General features: G+C 47.9%; 1 protein-coding gene across 2 annotated transcripts; it reads left to right on the top strand.

The window, feature by feature from the left end:
- The first annotated feature begins 21,078 nt into the window (after window positions 1–21,078).
- Window positions 21,079–23,401, top strand: LOC100282959 (60S ribosomal protein L10-3). Of its 2 annotated transcripts, NM_001294272.1 has the most exon segments (4): window positions 21,079–21,149; window positions 22,223–22,724; window positions 22,834–22,915; window positions 23,102–23,360. In NM_001294272.1, coding segments are annotated over 4 exon segments (663 nt in total). In that variant the 5' UTR covers window positions 21,079–21,139; the 3' UTR covers window positions 23,171–23,360.
- The last annotated feature ends 1,609 nt before the right edge of the window (window positions 23,402–25,010 follow it).

Genomic DNA, 25,010 nt, shown 5'->3' on the forward strand with positions numbered 1-25,010 from the left:
CGAGACGTTTGAACACTGGAAGAAACTCACCTCCACGTGTTCGACGTCTTCTGTCCGCGCCAGAGCACGCCCGCGCGCGTCCCCACATACCCAGCGCCGCGCCCGAGCCAAGCCAGCGCCGTGGCCCGCGCCCGAGCTTATAAAGCCCTCCCAGGCTTCGGCTACACCCTTCCGCGCACCCTCCACACCTCACCGGAGTTAGCTCGTCGTCGTTTGCCCGTGCGCAGCGAGTCCGCAGCCGCCCAATCCCTCTGTCACCATAGACCGGCCAGTAGAGCCATTCCCAACCCCGACCAGCCCTCGGAGAAGACTGTGCACACCTCCGTGAGGCTCCCCGAGCAAGGAATCGGAGTTTACTTCGCCGGAGAAGCCAGTCCACGCTCGCCGGAGCTCTTAACCCCGCCGGAGTACGTGGACCGGGTAAACCACTCCACCATCCTTCGATTCCTTGTGCACACAGTCGCTGCGTGACCCCGTGAAGCTCACCGTGCCCTCGGATTGAACCAGTTCGCCGTGGTTTGGCCGGTATACTCGCCGCCGACGAGGACGCCCGCCTGCACGCGTGGACCGGGCGATTCCGGCCATCTCCGACGTCGAGCTGTACCTCGACGTGACCGCCAGAGTCTCCCCGAGCCAACCCCACCCTTCGCCGGACCTCCCTCGCCGCCGGTAAGCCACGCCACCCTTTTCTTTCCCGTGGTTACTGTTTCAGTTAGGGGAAGGACTGCGGGTGAGAGGGAGAGAAGGTCAGGGGGTTTTGTGAAATGTCAGAGACACAGGGGAATAGTGGCGTGGGGGTAGATTTGTGAAGGTGGATTTAGTTTAAACCCAGGGACCTCGGTGTAAACTGTTTTTCCAGAAAACCTTAATTAAATCTGTTTTTAAATTGGACAGCAACTTTGAAAATGCATAACTTCTGTTTAAATCATTCAAATTTGGCCAAACAAATTTTGTCAGATTCCAATTAATGTAACCTATTTAAGAAAAATATAAAACCCCTTGGTGCTGTGGAAAACTTAAAAGTTCTGATTTAATGTTAGTTTTGGCCAAAAGCTCAATAATAGTAAGAAAAATAGTTAGGCTATTTGACTAGGGTTAGGAAAAATTGGGGAAGTTTATATTTACCTACTAACCTGTTTAAAAAATGTTGAACCTCTCTGTCCACTCCATTTAAGTTAGTTTTACCCCTTATTCTATAATATGCTTAAGGATGAGAAAAATGGAAAATGTAATTAAATTAATGAACCAGAGAGTACCTCTATTTTTGTTAGGTTACTTATTCACTATAGTTCACTGGAAAAATATATCATACCCTGTTTTAGTGTAAAATGAGTAGGATCCCTTTTGTTTTAATAAAACAAGTAAAACTTAGAAAAACCCTACAAAAATAAACCCAAGATAAAAACACCCCCACCTTTGGGATAACTATTGTTTTATTAGAGAAAACTTAGGAAAAATATGAAATCTGCTGTTTGACATTTTTCAATTAATAATGTAGTAGAAAGTGCCTTTTTGACATTAAACTTAAGAAAATCATAACTAAATAACCACCCCTTAGTTTTCTGTGATTTTTAGCACAGAGACCTATTATTACTATAGGATGCCAACAAAAATAACCTTGAGGACAGAACCTACCCCTAACTAAGAGGTGTGGTGTAAAGAGGCCCATTTTGCATAACTCTTGGCATTTTTGTTTAAAGCCTAGCTTTTATACTCTAAGCCTCAAATTCTTAAAACAAGCTAGAATAGCCAGTGACAACCCACTGTAGTTTTTACAGAATTTTTGGAAATTATTAAAACCCTGTTGTAGTTCAAACCTACACTAAAAACCCTAAATGGAAATTAAGGAAAGAAAAATGAAAGATGTGAATTAATGTTATCCTAAAACCTTTGTAATCTGTCCACTAAAATGTATCAAGGCAATACCAATCCACTATGATATTCTAAAAGAAAACCTAAGCTTAAAAGGTAATAAGTCTATATCTATGTATACCACTAGAAGCCCCACAGAACCAGGAAACCCTAAGTTAATTCTTGACTTAGTTTCTTTAGCTTAATATTCTTAAATCTTGCATAATCATGACATTCATGTTCATTGCATTTCGATAGACTGTAATCTTGCTGACGGAGAGTACATCCTCGTGCCGGAGCAAGGAGCTGCTCAGGAGGTAGCCCCAGATCCCGCACCCGAGCCTGCACCAGAGGACCTGCCTGCCACTGCTTTGGAAGGCAAGCCCTGGTTTTATGCATAACCTGTTATTTATGCTACTTTACTTCACTTAATGATTGTAGGTTTGATTGTGCACTTAGGTGTAGGAGTTGTTTGAAACCCTAGATGCATGACCTCAGGAATCCTTTTGAGATGAATACTAGTATGACAGGTCGAGTAGTTGCTTTATTTAATTAGGACCTCAGTAGAAGACGAGTGATTTTTCTAGCACTCGCGCGAGATCAGGAAATTGATTGTACCCACTTTCACACTGTCATGATACTAGTTGGTGGACAACAATCCATGGGGATTGGTTGTTTACGAGATGGAAAATGGAATAAGGATTAACGTGTGGATACCTGTGTCAAGCGTTTGAACGTACTAAACATATACCGAGAAATATGGTAAATCGGTAAGCCTAGTACCTGAGTGAATCTGCCCGCAGACTTTACCCCTCACGTGACCTGAGACGAGGTCTCCCATTCCGGTTATGGTGGGTACAAGTGCGGCCACTGCACGACGGCCAGTCGGGGTCAGTGGGGCATTGTACGCCAAGGCGGTGAGCCCTGATCTGTTGCCAGGGAATCGATGGGGACGGTTGATGTGTGTGGGGACGGAGTGCCCCTGCATGTCGTGTGTTTAGGTTTACCTTGCAAGGATAAAAACTCGATTCGAATCGTCTGCTTCTCGCAGCTAATGAGACTGCTTGATCCACTGTACTGCATTGAGTAATAAGTGGAAGTATGATGAGTTGGGATAAGATGTTGATTGTTAATAATGCTTGCTACCATGTATGAGTAGATAGTCCACTTTTAGCCTTAAGAGAGTCACACTTAACTTTGACTAAGTTAAAATCTTGATTTAGAAACTCAGCTAGTGCTTTTGGCAACCAAACCCCACAGCCAAACAGCTGCATGTCTAGAGGTAGAGGAGTAGACTCCTCACACCGGGTAAGTCTAGCTGAGTATTAGTATACTCAGCCTTGCTTGTGGCATAATTTTTTACAGGTTCTCTGGAGGAGATGGTTGCTGGGATAACTTGGCCGTCCACCTTGCCACCGGGTTGGACTGTTGAGTGGGACCCTGCCTCGGCTGAGGAGAAGCATGAGGAGTGATGGGACAGGCTTCCCCATCTCTCTGTTTAATTACCGTTAGTTTTATTCCGCTGCACTTCGAACAATGATGGTTACTTTTGCAAAAACTCCGATGATGATGATGGTGATGTAATAATTTAACATTGTGACATGTATGGTTTTATGCTTTATTGTATTTGCTCTGTGACTCACCTTCGAGTGAGATCGTGGTACTTGATCCTGTCAGTGGCCGTGTCGGACTAGATCCGAGGGATTGACGGGTTATTCCCATTAAGTGTGGTCTAGCCTCTAAGGCGGGACTTGGGCACTTAAGTTGGAATAATTCGGGCAGTTCCGCCACACTAAACTCTTCACAAGACTTTTGGTTAGTAGAACCAAATATTATGTCATCGACATAAATTTGGCACACAAAAAGATCACCATCACAAGTCTTAGTAAAAAGAGTTGGATCGGCTTTCCCAACCTTGAAAGCATTAGCAATTAAAAAGTCTCTAAGGCATTCATACCATGCTCTTGGGGCTTGCTTAAGTCCATAGAGCGCCTTAGAGAGCTTACACACGTGATCGGGGTACCGTTCATCCTCGAAGCTAGGGGGTTGCTCCACGTACACCTCCTCCTTGATTGGCCCGTTGAGGAAAACGCTCTTCACATCCATTTGGAACAACCTGAAGGAATGGTAAGCGGCATATGCTAGCAAAATACGAATGGACTCTAGCCTAGCCACAGGAACAAAAGTCTCCTCAAAGTCTAAACCTGCGACTTGGGCATAACCTTTTGCCACAAGTCGTGCCTTGTTCCTTGTCACCACTCTGTGCTCGTCTTGTTTGTTGCGGAACACCCACTTGGTCCCCACAACATTTTGCTTGGGACGAGGCACCAGTGTCCAAACTTCATTTCTTTTGAAGTTGTTCAGCTCCTCCTGCATGGCCAACACCCAGTCCGGATCTAGCAAGGCTTCTTCTACCCTGAAAGTCTCAATAGAAGAGACAAAGGAGTAATGCTCACAAAAATTAACTAATCGAGATCGAGTAGTTACTCCCTTGCTAATATCACCCAAAATTTGGTCGACGGGATGATCCCTTTGAATCATTGCTCGAACTTGGGTTGAAGGTGTCGGTTGCACTTCTTCCTCCATTACATGATCTTCTTGTGCTCCCCCTTGATCACACGCCTCCTGTTCAACATCTTGAGTTGGGGAATGCACCATTGTTGAGGAAGAAGGTTGATCTTGCTCCTTTTGTTCCTGTGGTCGTACATCACCAATCGCCATGGTTCGTATAGCGGTCGTCGGAACATCTTCTTCATCTACATCATCAAGATCAACAACTTGCTCTCTTGGAGAGTCATTAGTCTCATCAAATACAACGTCGCTAGAGACTTCAACCAAACCCGATGATTTGTTGAAGACTCTATACGCCTTTGTATTTGAGTCATAACCTAACAAAAACCCTTCTACGGCTTTGGGAGCACATTTGGAATTCCTACCCTTCTTCACTAGAATGTAGCATTTACTCCCAAAAACTCGAAAATACGAAACATTGGGTTTGTTACCGGTTAGCAGCTCATACGACGTCTTCTTGAGGAGGCGATGAAGGTAGACCCTGTTGATGGCGTGGCAAGCCGTGTTCACAGCTTCCGACCAAAAGCGCTCGGGGGTCTTGAACTCTCCAAGCATCGTCCTCGCCATGTCTATAAGCGTCTTGTTCTTCCTCTCTACCACACCATTTTGCTGTGGTGTGTAGGGAGCGGAGAACTCGTGCTTGATCCCTTCCTCTTCAAGATACTCCTCCACTTGAAGGTTCTTGAACTCGGACCCATTGTCGCTCCTTATCTTCTTCACTTTGAGCTCAAACTCGTTTTGAGCTCTCCTTAGGAAGCGCTTGAGGGTCCCTTGGGTTTCAGATTTATCCTACAAAAAGAATACCCAAGTGAAGCGGGAAAAATCATCAACTATAACAAGACCATACTTACTTCCTCCTATACTTAGATAGGCGACGGGTCTGAAGAGGTCCATGTGAAGCAGCTCCAAAGGTCTTGATGTGGTCATCACATTTTTGGTGTGATGTGCTCCTCCCACTTGTTTACCTGCTTGACAAGCTGCACAAGGTCTATCTTTTTCGAATTGCACATTAGTTAAACCTATCACGTGTTCTCCCTTTAGAAGCTTGTGAAGGTTCTTCATCCCCACATGTGCTAAGCGGCGATGCCACAACCAGCCCATGCTAGTCTTAGCAATTAAGCATGCATCTAGACCGTCCTCCTCTTTTGCAAAATCAACTAAGTAAAGTTTGCCGTCTAATACACCCTTAAAAGCTAGTGAACCATCACTTCTTCTAAAGACTGACACATCTACATTTGTGAATAGACAATTATATCCCATATTGCATAATTGACTCACAGATAACAAATTATATCCAAGAGACTCAACTAAAAACACATTAGATATAGAGTGCTCATTTGATATTGCAATTTTGCCTAAGCCTTTCACCTTGCCTTGATTCCCATCACCGAATATAATTGAATCTTGGGGATCCTTGTTCTTGACGTAGGAGGTAAACATCTTCTTCTCTCCCGTCATGTGGTTTGTGCATCCGCTGTCGATAATCCAGCTTGAACCCCCAGATGCATAAACCTGCAAGGCAAATTTAGGCTTGGGTCTTAGGTACCCAACTCTTGTTGGGTCCTACAAGGTTAGTCACAATTGTCTTAGGGACCCAAATGAAAGTTTTATCTCCCTTGCATTTTGCCCCTAATTTTCTAGCAACTATCTTCCTATCCTTTCTACAAATAGCAAAGGAAGCATTTAAAGCATGATATATTGTAGAAGGTTCATTAACTCTCCTAGGAACATTGACAACATTTCTCCTAGGCATATGATGAACATCATTTCTTCTAAACACATTTCTACCATGCATATAGGAAGAACTAGAAGCAAACATGTCATGAGAGTCAAAAGCATCATAAGCATTACAACTCCTATAAGACTGTCTTCTATCATTATACATAAAAGCATGGTTATTTTTAGTACTACTAGCCATAGGGGCCTTCCCTTTCTCCTTGGCGGAGATGGAAGCCTTATGGCTTGTCAAGTTCTTGGCTTCCCTCTTGAAGCCAAGCCCATCCTTAATTGAGGGGTGTCTACCAACCGTGTAGGCATCCCTAGCAAATTTTAGTTTATCAAAATCACTCTTGCTAGTCTTAAGTTGGGCATTAAGACTAACCACCTCATCATTTAATTTAGAAATGCGAGCTAGGTGTTCACTACAAGCATCAATGTTAATGTCTTTACACCTAGTGCAAGTTACAACATTTTCTACACAAGAGTTAGATTTACTAGCGATCTCTAACTGAGCATTCAAATCATCATTAACACTTCTTAAATTAGAGATGGATTCATGACAAGTAGATAATTCACAAGAGAGCATTTCATTCCTTTTAATTTCTAGAGCAAGAGAATTTTGTGCACTAACAAATTTATCATGCTCCTCATATAAAAGATCCTCTTGTTTTTCTAGTAATCTATTCTTGTCATTCAAAGCATCAATCAACTCATTAATCTTATCTATTTTAGATCTATCTAATCCCTTGAATAAGCATGAATAGTCTATTTCATCATCATCACTAGACTCATCCTCACTAGAAGAAGCATAAGTAGAGTTTCGAGTACTTACTTTCTTCTCCTTAGCCATGAGGCATGTGTGATGCTCGTTTGGAAAAAGGGATGACTTGTTGAAGGCGGTGGCGGCGAGTCCTTCGTTGTCGGAGTCGGACGTGGAGCAATCCGAATCCCACTCCTTTCCAATATGTGCCTCGCCCTTTGCCTTCTTGTAATTCTTCTTCTTTTCCCATTTTCCACTCTTCTTTTCCCGGTCACTATCATTATCGGGACAATTAGCGATAAAGTGACCAATCTTACCACATTTGAAGCATGAGCGCTTCCCCTTCGTCTTGGTCTTGTTGGGATGCTCCTTGCGACCCCTTAGCGTCGTCTTGAAGCGCTTGATGATGAGGGCCATTTCTTCATCATTAAGCCCGGCCGCCTCAATTTACGCCACCTTGCTTGGTAGCGCCTCCTTGCTTCTCGTTGCTTTGAGAGCGATAGTTTGAGGCTCTTGGATTGGGCCATTCAATGCATCATCCATGTATCTAGCCTCCTTGATCATCATCCGCCCGCTTACGAACTTTCCAAGTATCTCCTCGGGCGTCATCTTGGTGTACCTAGGATTCTCACGAATATTGTTTACAAGATGAGGATCAAGAACAGTAAAGGACCTTAGCATTAGGTGGACGACGTCGTGATCCGTCCATCGCGTGCTTCCATAGCTCCTTATCTTGTTGACAAGGGTCTTGAGCCGGTTGTATGTTTGGGTTGGCTCCTCCCCCCTTATCATAGCGAATCTCCCGAGTTCGCCCTCCACCAACTCTATCTTGGTGAGCATGGTGACGTCGTTCCCCTCATGTGAGATCTTGAGGGTGTCCCAAATCTTCTTGGTGTTATCCAAGCCGCTCACTTTATGGTATTCATCCCTGCACAATGATGCTAGAAGAACAGTAGTAGCTTGTGCATTTTTGTGAATTTGCTCATTGATAAACATGGGACTATCACTACTATCAAAATGCATTCCATTCTCGACTATCTCCCATATGCTTGGATGGAGAGAGAACAAATGACTACGCATTTTGTGACTCCAAAATCTGTAGTCCTCTCCATCAAAGTGAGGAGGTTTACCAAGTGGAATGGAGAGTAAATGAGCATTTGTGCTTTGCGGAATACGAGAATAATCAAAAGAAAAGTTTGAATTGACCGTTTTATTTTTCTCGTAGTCGTCATCGTCCTTTTGGGAAGAAGTGGATTCGTCGCTGTCGTCGTAGTAGATGATCTCCTTGATGCGCCTTGTCTTCTTCTTCTTCCCGTCTCTTCTTTTGTGGCTCGAGCCCGAGTCCGTAGGCTTGTCATCTTTCGACTCATTGAAGATAGACTCCTTCTCGTTGTTGACCACCATCCCCTTTCCCTTAGGATCCATCTCTTCGGGCGATTAGTCCCTTCTTGAATAGAACGGCTCCGATACCAATTGAGAGCACCTAGAGGGGGGTGAATAGGTGATCCTGTAAAACTTTAAACTTAAGCCACAAAAACTTGGTTAATCGTTAGCACAATAATGCCAAGTGGCTAGAGAGGAGTCTCAACAAAACACAATAACCACAAGAGATCAATCACAGAGATGGCACAGTGGTTTATCCCGTGGTTCGGCCAAGACCAACGCTTGCCTACTCCACGTTGTGGCGTCCCAACGGACGAGGGTTGCAATCAACCCCTCTCAAGTGGTCCAAAGACCCACTTGAATACCACGGTGTTTTGCTTGCTTTACTATATCCCGTTTGCGAGGAATCTCCACACTTTGGAGCCTCTCGCCCTTACACTTAGATGATCACAAAGAAGCACGGAGTAAGGTAGGGATAAGCAACACACTCAAGACAAGAAATCACAGCAACACCACGCACACAAGTCGCAACAAGAGCTCACAACACAACTCAATGAGTTCACAACTCAACTAGAGCTCTAATTGCTATCACAAAGAATCAAAGGCGCGAAATCGATGTCTTAGTGCTTAGGAATGCTTTTAGAATGCTTGGTGTGCTCCTCCATGCGCCTAGGGGTCCCTTTTATAGCCCCAAGGCAGCTAGGAGTCGTTGAGTGCATTCCAGGAAGGCAATTCTTGCCTTCTGTCGCCTGGCGCACCGGACAGTCCGGTGCACACCGGACACTGTCCGGTGCAGATTTCTTTCCTTCTGTGGCGTAGCCGACCGTTGGTGCCTGGGAGCCGTTGGCGCACCGGACACTGTCTGGTGCCCCCTCCCGACCGTTGGCTCGGCCACGTGTCTCGCGCAGATCACGCAGTCGACCGTTGGCCCGGCCGACCGTTGGCTCACCGGACAGTCCGGTGCACACCGGACAGTCCGGTGAATTATAGCCGTACGCCGCCGATGAAATCCCGAGAATAGCGAGTTCGCACGAGCCAGCCTGGCGCACCGGACACTGTCTGGTGCACCACCGGACAGTCCGGTGCTCCCAGACTGAGCAGAGTCTTGGCTGCTCGAGCCAAGACATTTCCAATTGTTCTTTTCCTGTTTCCAGCACTTAGATACAATACATTAGTCTCTAAAACAATGTACTAAGTCTGAGAAACTTACCTTTTGACATGATTTGCACTTTGTCCACACATTGCATAGATCAACACAAAAGCACTTGCGTTGGCACTCAATCACCAAAATACTTAGAAATGGCCCAAGGGCACATTTCCCTTTCAGTTTCTACTGGCCGACCGTGGTGGCCGACGCCACTAGGATTGTACGCTCCTGCCAAGGGTGTCAATTCTATGCAAGACAAACGCACCTGCCCACTCAGGCCCTGCAGACAATACCCATCACCTGGCTGTTTGCCGTGTGGGGTCTAGACCTCGTCGGTCCCTTGCAGAAGGCACCCGAGGGGCTTCTCACACCTGCTGGTCGCCATCGACAAATTCTCCAAGTGGATCGAGGTCCGACCCTTAACCAGCATCAGGTCCGAGCAGGCGGTGGTGTTCTTCACAAACATCATCCATCGCTTTGGGTCCCGAACTCCATCATCACCGACAATGGCACGCAGTTCATTGGGAAGAAGTTCCTGGACTTCTGCGAGGACCACCACATCCGTGTGGACTGGGCCGTCGTAGCTCACCCCATGACGAATGGGCAGGTGGAGCGTGCCAACGATATGATTCTGCAGGGACTTAAACCGAGGATCTACAACGACCTCAACAAGTTTGGCAAGCGGTGGATGAAAGAGCTACCCTCACTGGTCTGGAGTCTGAGGACGACGCCGAGCCGGTCCATGGGTTTCTCGCCGTTCTTTCTAGTCTATGGGGCTGAGGCTACCTTACCCACGGACTTAGAATACGGTTCCCCGAGGACAAAGGCTTATGTTGACCAAAGCAACCAGACCAACCGAGAAGATTCATTGGACCAGCTGGAAGAGGCTTGGGACGTGGCCTTACTACACTCGGCGCGGTATCAGCAGTCTTTGCGACGCTACCACGCCCGAAGGGTTCGGTCCCGAGGCTTCCAAGTGGGAGACTTGGTACTTCGGTTGCGACAAGACGCCCGAGGGCGCCACAAGCTTACTCCTCCCTGGGAAGGGCCATTCATCATCGTCAAGATTTTGAAGCCCAGAACATACAAGCTGGCCAACGATCAAGGGGAGGTCTACAGCAACGCTTGGAACATCCAACAACTACGTCGCTTCTACCCTTAAGATGTTTCGAGTCGTTCATATACCTCGTTTTCTTTACATACATAAATAAAGTCTAACCATGATGGAAGGATCAGCCTTGCCTCGGCAAAGCCCGACCCTCCCTCGAGGGCTAGAAGGGGGGAACCCCCTCTGCGTCAAAATTTTCCTCGGAAAAGTCTTTTGCCAGAACGTCTTTCGCGCTTTTCGACTGCTTCGATAGCGGGGTCCTAAAAACGACGAGAGTACACGTAAGCGGCAAGGCCGACCGAGCCGAGGGACTCCTACGCCTCCAGGATACGGATACCTCACTCATCACCGTCCGCGAAAAGTAACTCACACTCGGATAAGCGATTCTGCTACCGAACAAGTCCTAACGCTCGAAAACTTTTCTGCCAGAACGACTTTCGTGTCGTTTCGACTGCTTCGATAGCAGAACCCTAAAAACGACGAGAGTACACGTAAGCGGCAAGGCCGACCGAGCCAAGGGACTCCTACGCCTCCGGGATACGGATACTTCACACATCACCTTTCGCGAAAAGTAACTCACGCTCGGACGAGGGATTCTGCTACCAAACAAGTCCTAACACACGAAACGAGAGGAAAGAAAACGTAGCTTTATAATCTGGCGTCAAAATGTTTAGGCCTCAGCGGCCGCGAAAAACATACGCATGCTTCAGACAAACTGTTCCTGCAGGTTCAGACATCGGTAGAGGGAGCAGCAGCACCCTCGGCGGAATCTGGCCCAGCCTCAAACGGCGACACGGGCGGAAGGATCTCCACCTCGAAGGAGGACGCCGGCACCGCGCTTGGGCCCTCATGGCCAGGTTCTCCGCAAGGGTTCCGGCCCGAGCGGACGCCTCGGCTAGCCGCTCCGTAGCCTCAGCTAGCTGTCCCCCGAGGACCTCAGCCCGGCTCACGGCCTCGGCAGCGTGACTCCAGGGTTGGTCCCGCTCGCGGATGACCTGGCCAAGCTCCAGCCGCCACTGCTGCACCTCCTCGGCCTGGGAAGCCACATGCTCTTGGGCCAACGAAGCCTCTTTTTGAGTCGACTCCACCTCTGTCCACGCCTACACCGCTGCCTCCAGCTTCAGCTCATCGCAGAGTGACCGAAGGTTCTAAAACTGAGCAAAAGAAGCCTTGAGCGGCAAGGTCGACCGAGCCGAGGGACTCCTACGCCTCCGGGATACGGATACCTCACTCGTCACCTTCCGTGCAAGACAACTCACGCTCGGTTAAGTGGTTCAGCTAGCCGACAGGCGAGTCTTAGTGCTCGAAATAAGGAAGAAACACGGCATTACGCTCAAATGCCCAAATGTTCAGGCCTCAGCGGCCACAATGAACAAACACCCAAACTCAGGGTACCATTACAAATGGAACTCCGGTTCCACTCCCGCGGGTATGAACAACCTCCACACCAAAGGGCCTGCGGGATAACAAACTCCAGGTGGCTCGCCGACGACCGCTGCACCAACAGCGCGGCAACGACCTCCGTCTCGGGCGGCAAGACAGCTGCAGCGATGGCCTTAGGGCAAACGCTGCTGCTGAAAGGCCCTCGTTCACGTCCCCTCACGGGGGACGAGAACCAGCCATCAAAGCCAAAGAGTCGGAGGTCCGGAGCGCAGGTGGCGCTGACGGTCTCGTCGGCGAAAGCAACCGCTTCGGCAGAGGCAGCCTCACCTATGGCGACCACCACCTCAGCACCGACGACGGCGGCCACCTGCCCACCAACACCGCACCAACGAGCGGCGGCCGCCCCAAAGCGCACCAGCAGGTCCTCACTCTCGCTCTCGCCACAAGAATGAGAACGGGACCATCCCAGAACACGAGTACCGCCCTCGCGGCGTACGACGTGTTGTGCAACCCCCCGATGCAGCCAGCGACCGTCGCCCGGGCGGAAGACGGACAGCTGCACCCTGTCCTGGCAGCAGCAGTTTGCCTTCCCCCGCGTGGCTAGAGGACGCCTCCTCCGCAGAGCTGGAGGATGCCCTTCTCCCCCGAATGCCGAAGGAAGAAGCGGGTCGCCAGCCCACGCGGAGGCAGGTCCCAACTCGGTGCGCCCCCCTCCCCAGCCCGAATGATGAACATCCTTGAAGCTGAGGGCAGGGCAGAGGCTGCAGCCCGGCTTGCTTCTCCCCACCACGAATCTGGTGGTCATCATCTTGGATGACCATTGGTGAGGGACTGCAGCCGGGCTGCGTGATGAAAATCCTTGAAACCGAGCGATGACTGAAGAGCGCCAACTCCCGCGGGGTCGCGCTCCTCCAACAGCAGCGAGACGAAGGCAACACGGGTGCTCCCCATTCGGGGGCTCAGAAGGCGGAAGGGCGCAATGCATGAGGGGAGTGCGGAGGCATGTCCACTGCCCGGGGGATCGATCCCTTTTTAAAGGCAGCTCTCCCCACTCGCATCCCCAAGCGACACGAGTAAAGTCTCCACCGACGAGCTCCAGGGTTCCCACCCTCCAACACGGGGGCTGGGTCCCACTGTCATGCGAGCGGACCGGAAACAGAAGAAGTCAAACCGCTGCACGCGAAGCAGGTAACTGCCCTACGGTTATAAGCGTTCCCCCATCCTCGCCGAAACCAGCGGGCGAAAGGGCGGACCGCCATGCAGGAGGCGTGCAACCGCACCACGGTTGTGCACCCTTTTGGCTTCATCGCGTCCGGTGGGTCAGCATGAAGGCCCGGGCCCGCATGTCATGCAACCGGCGCAACGGTTACTGCGTGCAAGGAAACCTCACCGCCACTCGCGCCAATGTCGCATCTTCTCGACTGCGGAACCAGTGCCGTGACTTGAGGCAGCCCTGCGCATGACCCAATAGTGCCAATCGAGCACAACACTCGGAAGTTGTTCGACAGCTGCCCCAGAGCACTCGGGCTCCGCGCCCTCTACTGATCAGGGGTTCGAAGGCTGGCCCCTCGGAAGGGTTCGACAGCCGCCCAGAGCACGCAGAGTGAGGGATGACTCTGGGTACGTCCATTACATGACCGAGGCTCGGGCTACGCTCCTGAGGTACCCTAGGACATTTCTGAGACCAGCAGGAGCGATTTTGTAAAGGAATCCCACCAGAGGGAGGCATTGAGCCCTCGGACCCTATCGAATGGGTCCGGGTCCGACAAATCACCTGCAGGTACTTTTGGAGCGCGCCTCTGGGCCACTAGCCGACCCTTATCGAATGGGGCACGGGCGTCCACTCGGATCACCCGTTAGCAACTCACTGGAGACACCATGTCCGGCGCCCTCCGAGAGCAACATGGCGCTTCCCCCCCTTCCTCCTTGTGGAAAGGCGACAAAGGGGCGTATAATAAAAGTCGAGACAGTCCTTGATCGTCCTCTCGCTCCGTGTAGAGGCTCGGGGGCTGCTCTCGCAACCCGGCTATGGCCAAACCGTTGACAGCGTCAACAACCCAGCCTAAAAACTTGGAACCTGACCATGCACCCGGGCTACGACCAAGCCGCATGAGGGAACAACAAGGCCGGCCGAGGCATCACGAAAAGCATTAAGACCTCAGAGGAGTCAAACCACTCCTCCGAGGCCTCGGGGGCTACACCCGGCGGGTGCGCTCGCGCGCACCCACCGGAGCAAAGTATAACCGAGAAAGGCCGGTCCCCTCACAGAGAAGTGCGGTAAAGCCTCCAAGCGAGTACCAACACCCCCTTCGAGGCTCGAGGGCTACTGTCGGGTACCGTAATTAGAGGTACCCCCAACACTCCTAAACACGGCTGATAAGCACCCTCAGCACAAACTGCAAAGACTGATGGGCACGGTTCAGGTCAAGGCCTCGTCTACCAAGGGACGCAGTCTCGCCTCGCCCCGAGCCCGGCCTCGGGCGGGAACAGTAGTCCCGGACGAATTCACGCCTCGCCCGAGGGCCTCCTCAGGCAGTGGGCGCACCCTCGGCTCACCCGAGGCCCAGCTCGGGCAGGCTTCGTCGAGAAGCAACCTTGGCCAAATCGCCTCACCAACCGATCGTATCGCAGGCGCATTCAATGCGAGGATCGCCTGACACCTTATCCTGGCACGCGTGCCTCAGTCGGCAAGGTCGAAGTGACTGCAGTCACTTCGCTCTTTCACTGACCGATCTGACAGGAAAACAGCGCCGCTCACCCCGCTCCGACTGTTGTGCCAGCCACCTGGGCAAGGCTGACAACAGCAAGTTCAGCCTCGGGCGCAACAGGAAGCTCCGCCTCGCCCGACCTTAGGCCTCGGCCTTGGGAGGAGGTCTCCGCCTCGCCCGACCCCAAGACTCGGCCTCAGCCTCGGCCTCGGGAGGAATCGCGTCCTCGCCCGACCTCAGCCTCGGCCTCAGGAGAAGTCTCCGCCTCGCCCGACCTTGGGCTCGGACCGACCGCGCCACAGGGGATACATCATTACCCTACCCCTAGCTAGCTCAGGCTACGAGGGAACAAGACCGGCGTCCCATCTGGCTCGCCCCGATAACAGGTAATGATGGTTCCCCGCGTGCGTCCATGACGTTGGTGGTTCTCAGCCCCCTACGGAAGCAAGGAGACGTCAGTAGGATCCCAGCAGCACCGCCAGCTGTGCTTCTACAGGGCTCAGGCACTTCTCCGACGGCCACGTTATCGCGTACACAGGGCTCTAGCACCTCTCCGACAGCCACGTTGGCATGTACACAGGGCTCAGACACTTCTCTGCCAGACACGTTAGCGCATAGGCTACACCCCCCATTGTACACCTGGACCCTCTCCTTGCATCTATAAAAGGGAGGTCCAGGGCCTTCCTACGGGAGGGTCGCGCGGAGGGACGAGCAAACGAACATGCTCACTCTCTCTCTCTCGCGAACGCTTGTAACCCCTACTACAAGCACCCCCTGGTGCGAGATAACACGAGCCGCATTTCTCTCTTGTGTTCCATCTTGCGCCAACCCATCTGGGCAGGGGCACGCAGCGACAAAATTCACTGGTCGGCCCGGTTGAGGGTCCCCCGGGGTCCGAAACGCCGACAACACAGCAACTACAATTCTCTTTTTGACAACGATCAACTTTGTCCTGTTTCATTTCCCAAAGTCATACCTCAAGGTGTCTATTATAGTATTATCCCATGTTTTACTATCAGTGTTAGGGTCTGTTTGGTTGGGCTGTGGCTGTGAAAAAAGTTGTTGTGGGCTGTGAGCTGTGGAAAAAGCTGCTGTAGACTGTAAGCTGTTAAAAAGCTAAAATCTGTTTGGTGAAAATCACTAAAAGTCGTTAAAAATTCTTCGATATATGTTTTCACAGTTCCATCCAAAAAGCCACTAAAAGCAGGTCCAGGGGTGCTTTCAGATTTGCACTACGAGAAAGTCGGCTTTTAGAAAAAGCTGCTTCCTGGATCCAGCCTTTTGGTTGGCTTTTAGCTTTTAGGGGGGCAAAAGCCAAAGCCAAAAGTCAAACCAAACACACCCTTAGTACCCCTTCACTATGATGTGTTTCCCACATCTATAAAATACGATCTTTGGATTGAAATATTTAAATTTAGTACTCGAGTTTATGTATAACACTTGGGACACTGTTGAAAAGAAAAAGTACATTAATAACAAGATATAATATTTTAGGGGGTGTTTGGTTTGTAGGGACTAATGTTTAGTCCCATCATTTTATTCCATTTTAGTTTATAAATTGCCAATTATAGAAACTAAAATATAGTTTTAATTTCTATATTTAGTAATTTTAGAACTAAAATGGAATAAAATATAGGGACTAAAAATTAGTCCCTAGAAACCAAACACCCCCTTAGTTACTTAAATTACAAATTGTGCTTCTCACGCGTCTTGCGCGCATAATACACTAGTTTTCTATCTATCTATCTATCTTCTATATATTAAAGCCGGAAGCAAAGACTCGTTCCCAGCGTGTCTACTTCACGTTTTACATTTTCAGCCATTGGATCAAATTTCAACGGCAGCAGGATAACGTTCACTCTCGCCTCCTTCAATAGTCGCGAGACTTCTAGCCGCATGATCACAAACCAACAGCAAAAAAAAAAACGCTTCACGTTTCTGAGCTGCAGCTACCATCGGCTGATGAGAGACTCTTCGAGAAACCACGCGATGCGTCCTCTGTCCTGGAAAAAAATTTGCTACGGAGAGAAATTTGGATTTATGTCATTATAAAAATTGGGTTTTGCCAAAACGCCATCATGTGAACGTGTTTCACTAATACACCAGACAAAATGCTATTTAGGAGTTATTATATGAAACATAAAATAAATTTAGCTGAACGTTAGCTTCTAGACTGACTGTTTTGCCCCTAGATGAAATAAAGAGTCTGTGTATCGGCCGGCTCTCCTCTGTCAGTTGGCTGCCGCGGCTCAGATCATCTTGCCGCTGCGCCTCAGGTTCTGGTGATTGCCCACCGATGCCCGCCCGCCCAGCTATGCCCGGCTACACAACTCAATTTCAGTCACCTAAACAAATGGGCACCACGAACTGCTAGAGGGCACCATGAAGAAAATAACTGCTACAAAGTAATGAGTGAACAAGGTTACAAATTGAATTGGTCTCAACTGGTAGGTGTATATAAAATTGGAACCGAATTGATCTGACAGCTGCTTGAATTTTCCATCTTACTTGCTGAGCCGAAGTAGTTGAAGTTGGTGGATAAGTCAATACCAGTGTACGGCGTCCAGAATACTACAGTGACAAGGCTAGCCTAACCCAAAGTGAAAAAAAACAGTAGCATCCATGCTAACACATGATGAATAAGATAGCTGTTACTGTTGCTAGCTGGTGGAGGGTGCCACTGGTGGAGTAGTGGGGAGTCGCACGCCGTTGGTGGAGGTCGAGTGGAGCTGGGCGTCGCCGCCGCCGTCTAGACCATCTGGATGCTGAATGAAATTTGGTTCCAAGACCTTGACGCAATGGAGGGGGCTCAACTGGTGCTTAAATCAGTTATTAGTGCTATTTTTATAGCTCAGTAGATTATGGTAAAAAATAGCAGTTATCAGTGCTTAAAGAAACCAAATTTGTGATCTCCAAATCAGTTCGAAGTTAGCACTTATCTCCAAATCAGTTAGCTGTTATCAGTGCTATAACTTTGTGATTTGGAGGTCACAAAGAAGGTGCTCCTCCAAATCTTCTTCTATTACTAAGCTAGCTAACGTCGCCGTACAGATATTTATAGTTGTGGCCGCTTAATAATCGGAGGTGCCCTACTTTAACTGATCACAAATCAGTATAATATTAGCATAGAGACTTCCCACAAAGAAGTAGCACAAAATAAATGAGATGAACAGACCTTATGTTGTGCTCCAATTGATATTGCGTCATAGTGCTTAAAGCGCAATGTTATCTTTTATAGTTCAGTAGATTATGAAAAAAAAAACTGATTTGGAGATCACAAAGAAGGTGCTCCTCCAAATCTTCTTCCATTACTAAGCTAGCTATCCTCAACGTATAGATATTTATAGTTGTGGCTGCTTAATAATCGAAGGTGCCCTAATCCAACTGATCTGGAGCTCAACTTCCCCTACGTGTGATGTGAGTAAGCGGTGAGTACACTACCGAATGCTACATGGTCTACCTTTAGCCACTCACTGCACGTATCCTCAAACTTGACAAACACTTACATAAGTTGAACAAAGTTAATCAGTATTAGGGTCTTGAGAACCATATAAGTTAAACAACCACATGCAGAAATACACGTAGGCCCCGTTTGGATCATTGGAATTGAATTCCATTTTAATAATAGTAATTTAGGCATATATCAATTAAGCTAATTCGTTTTTATGCAAAATATATTTATATATTATTATTAGCAAGATGTCGGATATATTTATGTGCTATATTTTTACTATAGAGGAGTGGAACGAAGAGTGTCATGTAAGTTACATAGTAGAAATAAATTCTAGTAATGCATAAAATCATTTCCTATCCTCCACCCTATGAATTTGAGATAGTCTTATATCTTAACTTTGGAAAGTGGTGGAATGCCAAATTCCAAACTAAATAAGTTACTTTATTGAGTGAATTCTAATTCCATTAAAATGAAGGGATCCAAACACCCCGGTAAGGAAAATGATGTCCATTTTGACATATGTTGGCTATGCTCAGAATGGAAGGCCTTGTGACTGAAAGTCACCTGTTGTTTTCCCATCTAAGGCATCACCCTAACAAGTTTCTAATTGTTTTAGTATGTAAGCTGCAGCCAATAATCCACAGATGCTTAAAACAACTTTTTTTCCATGTCAGAATGTTAGAATAAATAAATCTATAACTAATTAAAAAAGACTATACATCTATTTTTAAATAACTCAAACATGTGAGCGCAAGTTAATAATACAATTTATTACAATAAGTGCATCTATTACCATCCAAAACACTTAAAAATAACTTAAATACATAATAAAGCGCGCAGAAGGGCGCGCCCCAGCTACTAGTACGTATACATACCATGTAAACTAGTAGGTCTGTTCAGCCCGTGCCAAAAAGTAAAAAGTATATGGTTCCATGTTGTCAGCTCGGTCTGGGTGCACCGGACTATCCGGTGGTGCACCGGACAGTGTCCGGTGCACCAGGCTGGCTCTTGCGAACTCGCTGCTCTCGGGATTTCATCGGCGGCGTACGTCTATAATTCACCAGACTGTCCGGTGTGCACCGGACTGTCCGGTGAGCCAACGGTCGGCCGGGCCAACGGTCGGCTGCGCGATCTGCGCGAGACACGTGGTCGAGCCAACGGTCGGGAGGGGGCACCGGACTGTCCGGTGTGCACCGGACAGTGTCCGGTGCGCCAACGGCTCCCAGGTGCCAACGGTCAGCTTCGCTAGAGAAGGAAAGAAATCGGCTACCGAGGCACCGAGTTGAGACCTCTGCTGAGTACACACAGTATGTGGAACGGAAAATGAGAATGAAGCGCGCACATTTAAAATATGTTGATGCTGGTGTCAAATAACTATTTGGCACTAGGGCGCCCAATAGCACAATTGTACATCTATACTACTCTATTAAGAGTGTAGCGTCAGCGTCTACACCTGTCCCCGCTCACGCGCCTCTGGCTGCCCCTGCCCGCGCCCCATCATTCACGCCCCCATCCGCCCCAACATCCTCAGCGCCCGTGCCTCGACATTCACTCCACACGCCACCATTCTCGCGCCCACACCCCGCCATTCATGCCTCCACGCGTCGCCCCGCCAATCCCCTTCCATCCCACCTCTTCCCTGCTTGACTCCTCTCAGCTCATCTCCTCTTCCCCACCAGACGGTCTAACTCCCTCTCCCAAACCCTAGGGCTCGAGCCTGCCTCCTCAATGAGATGCCCATGGGCCATGGCAGCGGCCTCTGCCCGTCGCAGAGGAGGGGACGCATGTGGCGCACCCCCGGTTCTCGTGGCGACGACGATAAATCAGGGGCGTTGCGGTGACATCGGTGGGTGTCGCCTCCACAATGAGGCATCCATGGGACATGGCGTTGGTGCCCCTGGCCGCCCCATCCTCAGCATGCAAAAGTCTCGGATGTGTCGCTCCTCCATGCTCTCGTCGCCCTGGATTCCTCTGCGAGATCGAGCTCCACCTCCTTATGAATCATCTAGGCCTCTTAGTGGTGTTTTGGTAATTAATGACAACCTCTTGTGGACTAATAATTCTTGGAGAAATAAGAATGCAGGTTGGACCATAGAAAACAGAAAAAGTCTTGGAGACTTATAAGCATTGGTTGTGGATCAAGTGAAGACAAAGATATAACATGTGTTTTGTTTTTGCCGGACATCAGAATTTCAGAGAAAAATTGACCGAATTAGTAGGCTAGATAGTCGTACTATTAAGAGGGGTCAATTGCTTTGGTCGGTGTAAAACTTAGTGCCTCATAGAGCATCTAGAGTTAAAATCTTTTCTAAAGCGTGTTTAGAAAACGGCTAAGTTTTGGGGTCGGCGGACCATCCGGACTGTACGCGATCTATCCAGAGGGATCCGTAGTTTCACATGTCTTTGTGGCCTTGTGCGGACCGTCTGGCCAGGGTCAGCGGACCGTCTGCAAGTGCCAAAATGGATTTGGGCAGGCACTCCGTGTTTTGGGGCTTTTGTACTATGGAACGTCGGAGGCTTTAGCCCGGACAGTACTAAATCCTAGGGCCTGTTGGACGAACAGTTCGCCCATGAGCTTTGACACGATTCAAGTTGTCAGGTCCCGGATCGTCCGATCTCGGCGTGGGTGGTGCAGCTGCGCCCAATGCCGATGATCTTCGTGGTCGCCGCGAGGAGACTCTGCGCCACCGCAACCGCCATGGTCGGCGGGGGTTGCTGGAGTGGAACTGGAACTGGGCACAGGCGGGACATTCCAGACTTTAGCGTGGGAACTTGACAGGCCAACTGTAATCTTGGCTCTCTCTCAGCATGGCGCATGGGCTGACCCTGAAAGAAAGGAGTCTCCAATTTTACTGGGCTCTCTTCGGTTTTTGGGTCCACTGCTTCCAAGGCCCAGCATCTGACAGTCGCATGCCATGACGCACAAAACCCACGGCGGCACGGCCCCATTCCGCGTCCACACTCTCTATATAAAGTGTTCCCTCACTCCACTCCAAGCCCTAGCCGCATCCCTTCTTTCATTCGCCGCCGCCGCCTGCTCTCTGCTGCCGTCGCCATGGGGAGAAGTAAGTTCGCGTTTTCGATCCAGCTCCTTCGTACGCTTCTACTGCGATGTTTGTTGCAACCGCTTGTCTGAAGAGGGCTCCCACTTTGCGTCCGGTGCAAATCTCGACTAGATCCCCACGAAATCGGGTTAATACCTTTGATGGCTACTTGTTGCTTACTGCGCGGTATTAGTATTTGAGTTGATTTGTGGAACTCACGAAGCTGTGTTTGCTTAGTATCGTATAAATACGAGAAGCGCTGGGGCCTTGGTACTATATACTCACCCAAATTTTCATGTGTGCTTGACGCGTGATAAGTTCGGAGATAACACGCTCATAGTTTAAGACCTGTCTGACTACTGGCAGAACATGACATCATTTGATTTTCTGTTCATAGTTGGGAAATCTTGTTTTGTTTCGGACTAATGCTTGTTCCATGGATTTTTAACGAATACATTTAGGGTCTGTTCTTCTAATGTTAATTCATGTGGATTGGAAGAGGTTGAGGCCTTCCGTTTCTCCAGCATTAGATCCAGAATTGTTCCAGCTGATCAAATCTTATATATTTTAGATAAGCAATCCGGCTGGTAATCGTTTTTCGGGCGGTCCTGACTGTGTTTAATTCCCAAGCAACTCCTAATTTCCTCCAATGCACATGGAATGGGAATAACTGAACAAACCCTTAGTATTCTATTGTATGCCATGGAAAAACACTACTGGTAGAACATGGCATCAATTGATTTGCTGTTTATAGTCGGAAAATCTTGTTTTTGTTAAGACTAATGCTTGTAGACCTTGTACAGTTAGCTGCCAAGATGGGGTTAGTAGTTGTGTTTCATGGATTTTTAATGAATACATTTAGTATTCTATTATATGCCATGAAAAACACTGTAGAAGTAATCTGACTATGCTGTGCATATGCTCATTCTGCGTGCTTATGTAATTACTCTTCTATATAAATGTGAAAATCAATGTTCTGTCTTTCATCTAGTCAATTGTTTGTACTTGTATGCAGTGGACATTTTTACTACTGTGGTGCATTGGTATTATGTTAATTGATACTCAAGCTTTTATGTTTCTGAAACATTGGTTAGGGCCTGCGAGATGCTATCGCCAGATCAAGAACAAGCCATACCCCAAGTCCAGGTACTGCCGTGGTGTCCCTGACCCCAAGATCAGGATCTACGATGTTGGCATGAAGAGAAAGGGTGTTGATGAGTTCCCCTACTGTGTGCACCTTGTCTCTTGGGAGAAGGAGAATGTCTCCAGTGAGGCTCTTGAGGCTGCCCGTATTGCCTGCAACAAGTACATGACCAAGTCTGCAGGAAAGGATGCCTTCCACCTTCGGGTCCGGGTTCACCCCTTCCATGTCCTTCGTATCAACAAGATGCTTTCGTGTGCTGGGGCTGATAGGCTCCAGACTGGAATGAGGGGTGCCTTTGGCAAGCCTCAGGGCACCTGTGCTAGGGTGGACATTGGTCAGGTCCTCCTTTCTGTTCGATGCAAGGACAACAATGCTGCACATGCCAGTGAAGCTCTGCGTCGCGCCAAGTTCAAGTTCCCTGGCCGCCAAAAGATTATTGAGAGCAGAAAGTGGTGAGTGCATGATGAATTCATTGCTGCCATGAAACCAAAATGCCATAGCCTAATAGCTTGCATAAGTTATTTTTTATTATTGTTTTTTGATTTGCACTGTCTTGTCCAGGGGCTTCACCAAGTTCAGCCGTGCCGACTACCTGAAGTACAAGAGTGAGGGTAGAATTGTTCCTGATGGTGTCAACGCAAAGGTACAGCTATCACATATCTTGCTACATTTAGATATATCTCTGAATTAGTTTTGGGATAGTAATGTAATTTCCATTGATACGCATATTTTGAAATGGAGCTATTCTTACAATGTTTGCTCCGTCTTCTCTTCGGCAGTATATTAACCAGTTCATAATCTAATTTTAACTTCTCCTGACTTATTACAGCTGCTCGGTAACCATGGAAGACTTGAGAAGCGTGCTCCTGGGAAGGCTTTCCTCGAGGCCGTTGCTTAAGTCCAATCTACAGTTGGAATGCGAATCCAGACGTTTTGGTTTAGCCTATCTTATTTTGCTTTGTGCAACATGAATTTTAAGTGTATGGGGTATTACAGTGCCTTGTGTGAACCTGCTTATCTCGTGCTGAACATCGTTATGCATGGAAGTACTTATCTTTTGTTCTGCTAAAAATTAAAGTGTTCTGCGACTAAATATATCTTCTCAATCTGGATTGTCTCTTTAATTTTATTGGAGATGGTTACACAAATTTTTGTAGAGGTAAATGCCCAATTACTACCTATTATTTACTCGTCTATAGCAGTTTACCCAAAAGCGTTGTTTTTCACTTTAGTTTGTAATGTACCTAGAGTGGATTGAATATAAGTATGGGTAAGTTGCTGGAGATAATCTTAAGGAGACATTTGGTTTGAAAAATTAATCTATTCTAGATAGGTGGTTTATTATGAGTTCATTCTATAGATTCGGTGGGTTGAACTCATTTCAAAGAATAAAATAGTGATGAATCAATTTATTTTATTTTATAAACTAAATAAAAAGTGAGAAGTGAGATGATGGATCAAATCATTTCGCTCTAAAAACCAAAAAAATAAGATAATCAACTATCTCATTTTTCAAATCAAACAAGCGAGTTTTTTTGGTCTATCGTTGCAGGGTAATCAGAGCAAACTCTAATGGAGATCTCTCTCAGGATACATGACACAAAGAACGCTAATGTTATCCTAGAAAACTATGTTGCGGTTTTATGAATCCTTTTATAAACCTGTCTCCAACAGTTTACTCATTTTTATCTCTATATTCAAACTCCCTCCACTCGCGAATAATGTTTTAGATAACTATATGAGTGAACGACAAGTAGAGATGTCAATGGGGACCCGATACCCGCCAACCTGTGGGGAATTCCCTATTAGGATACGGATATGTGACAAAAATTGTTCCCATGAGTATGGATATGAGATAAAATCTCCATCCATTGGGTAAATGGGTATGGTTTTGAGAAGCAATAATCCGAACGTGATTACCCATAGATATTTCATACGTGTACACCGGTCGTGTTTGTATAAATAAGTTGAAGCCGAGCCGGCCACCAAGCCCAGCACGGCAGTGCACCAGGTCCCAGGTCTTAGCCCAACAAGGCAACACGACAAGACAACTAGCAGACTAGCATATGCTACGCCCTGCCCAAACGACGATGACGACCATGGATTCTAATGCGCCAAGGAACTCAGATGGTGACCAATGAAGGTGAGCAAACTCCATTTCTCCATTTCTTCTATCGGTCCCAAAGACTTATTTTTTCTGATAGATGAATGAATTGATCATGGTTCATGGAAGAGTGCTTGCCGATATGGTGATGTCTGAAATTTAGATTGTTTGTGCTACCTGTTAGTACCTAGTTATCCCTTAATTGGGGATGAGACCCATTGGGAACCCGAAACTCAAATGAGGATGGATATGAAATGAGTTTTGCACCCATGATAGGTATGTGGATAGGTATGTGGATGGATCAAACATGATGGGATGGGTATGAGATGTTATAACCCGATGGGGAATTCCCCGTTGACATCTCTAACGACAAGAGACGATCGTGTGTTTAGTATAGCTTCAGAGCAAAACTCCAAAAAGTTGGTTAGAGCCTACCAAACACCCTAAATCCAGTTCCAAACTCCATGGAGTTTTAATAAATGCAGTACAAATTTGTGGAGTATCTTTTGTTGCTTCGAAATCTCCAAAAAAAACAAACTAGATATGGAGTTTGGAGAATTTTACCCGCCACTACCACTAATCTTGAGAAAACAATCTAAACTCTGGTGCATAGCTGCTCCACCTAGAGTTTTAG

Source organism: Zea mays, chromosome 1 (genome assembly GCF_902167145.1).
Source record: "Zea mays cultivar B73 chromosome 1, Zm-B73-REFERENCE-NAM-5.0, whole genome shotgun sequence".
NCBI lineage: Eukaryota > Viridiplantae > Streptophyta > Magnoliopsida > Poales > Poaceae > Zea > Zea mays.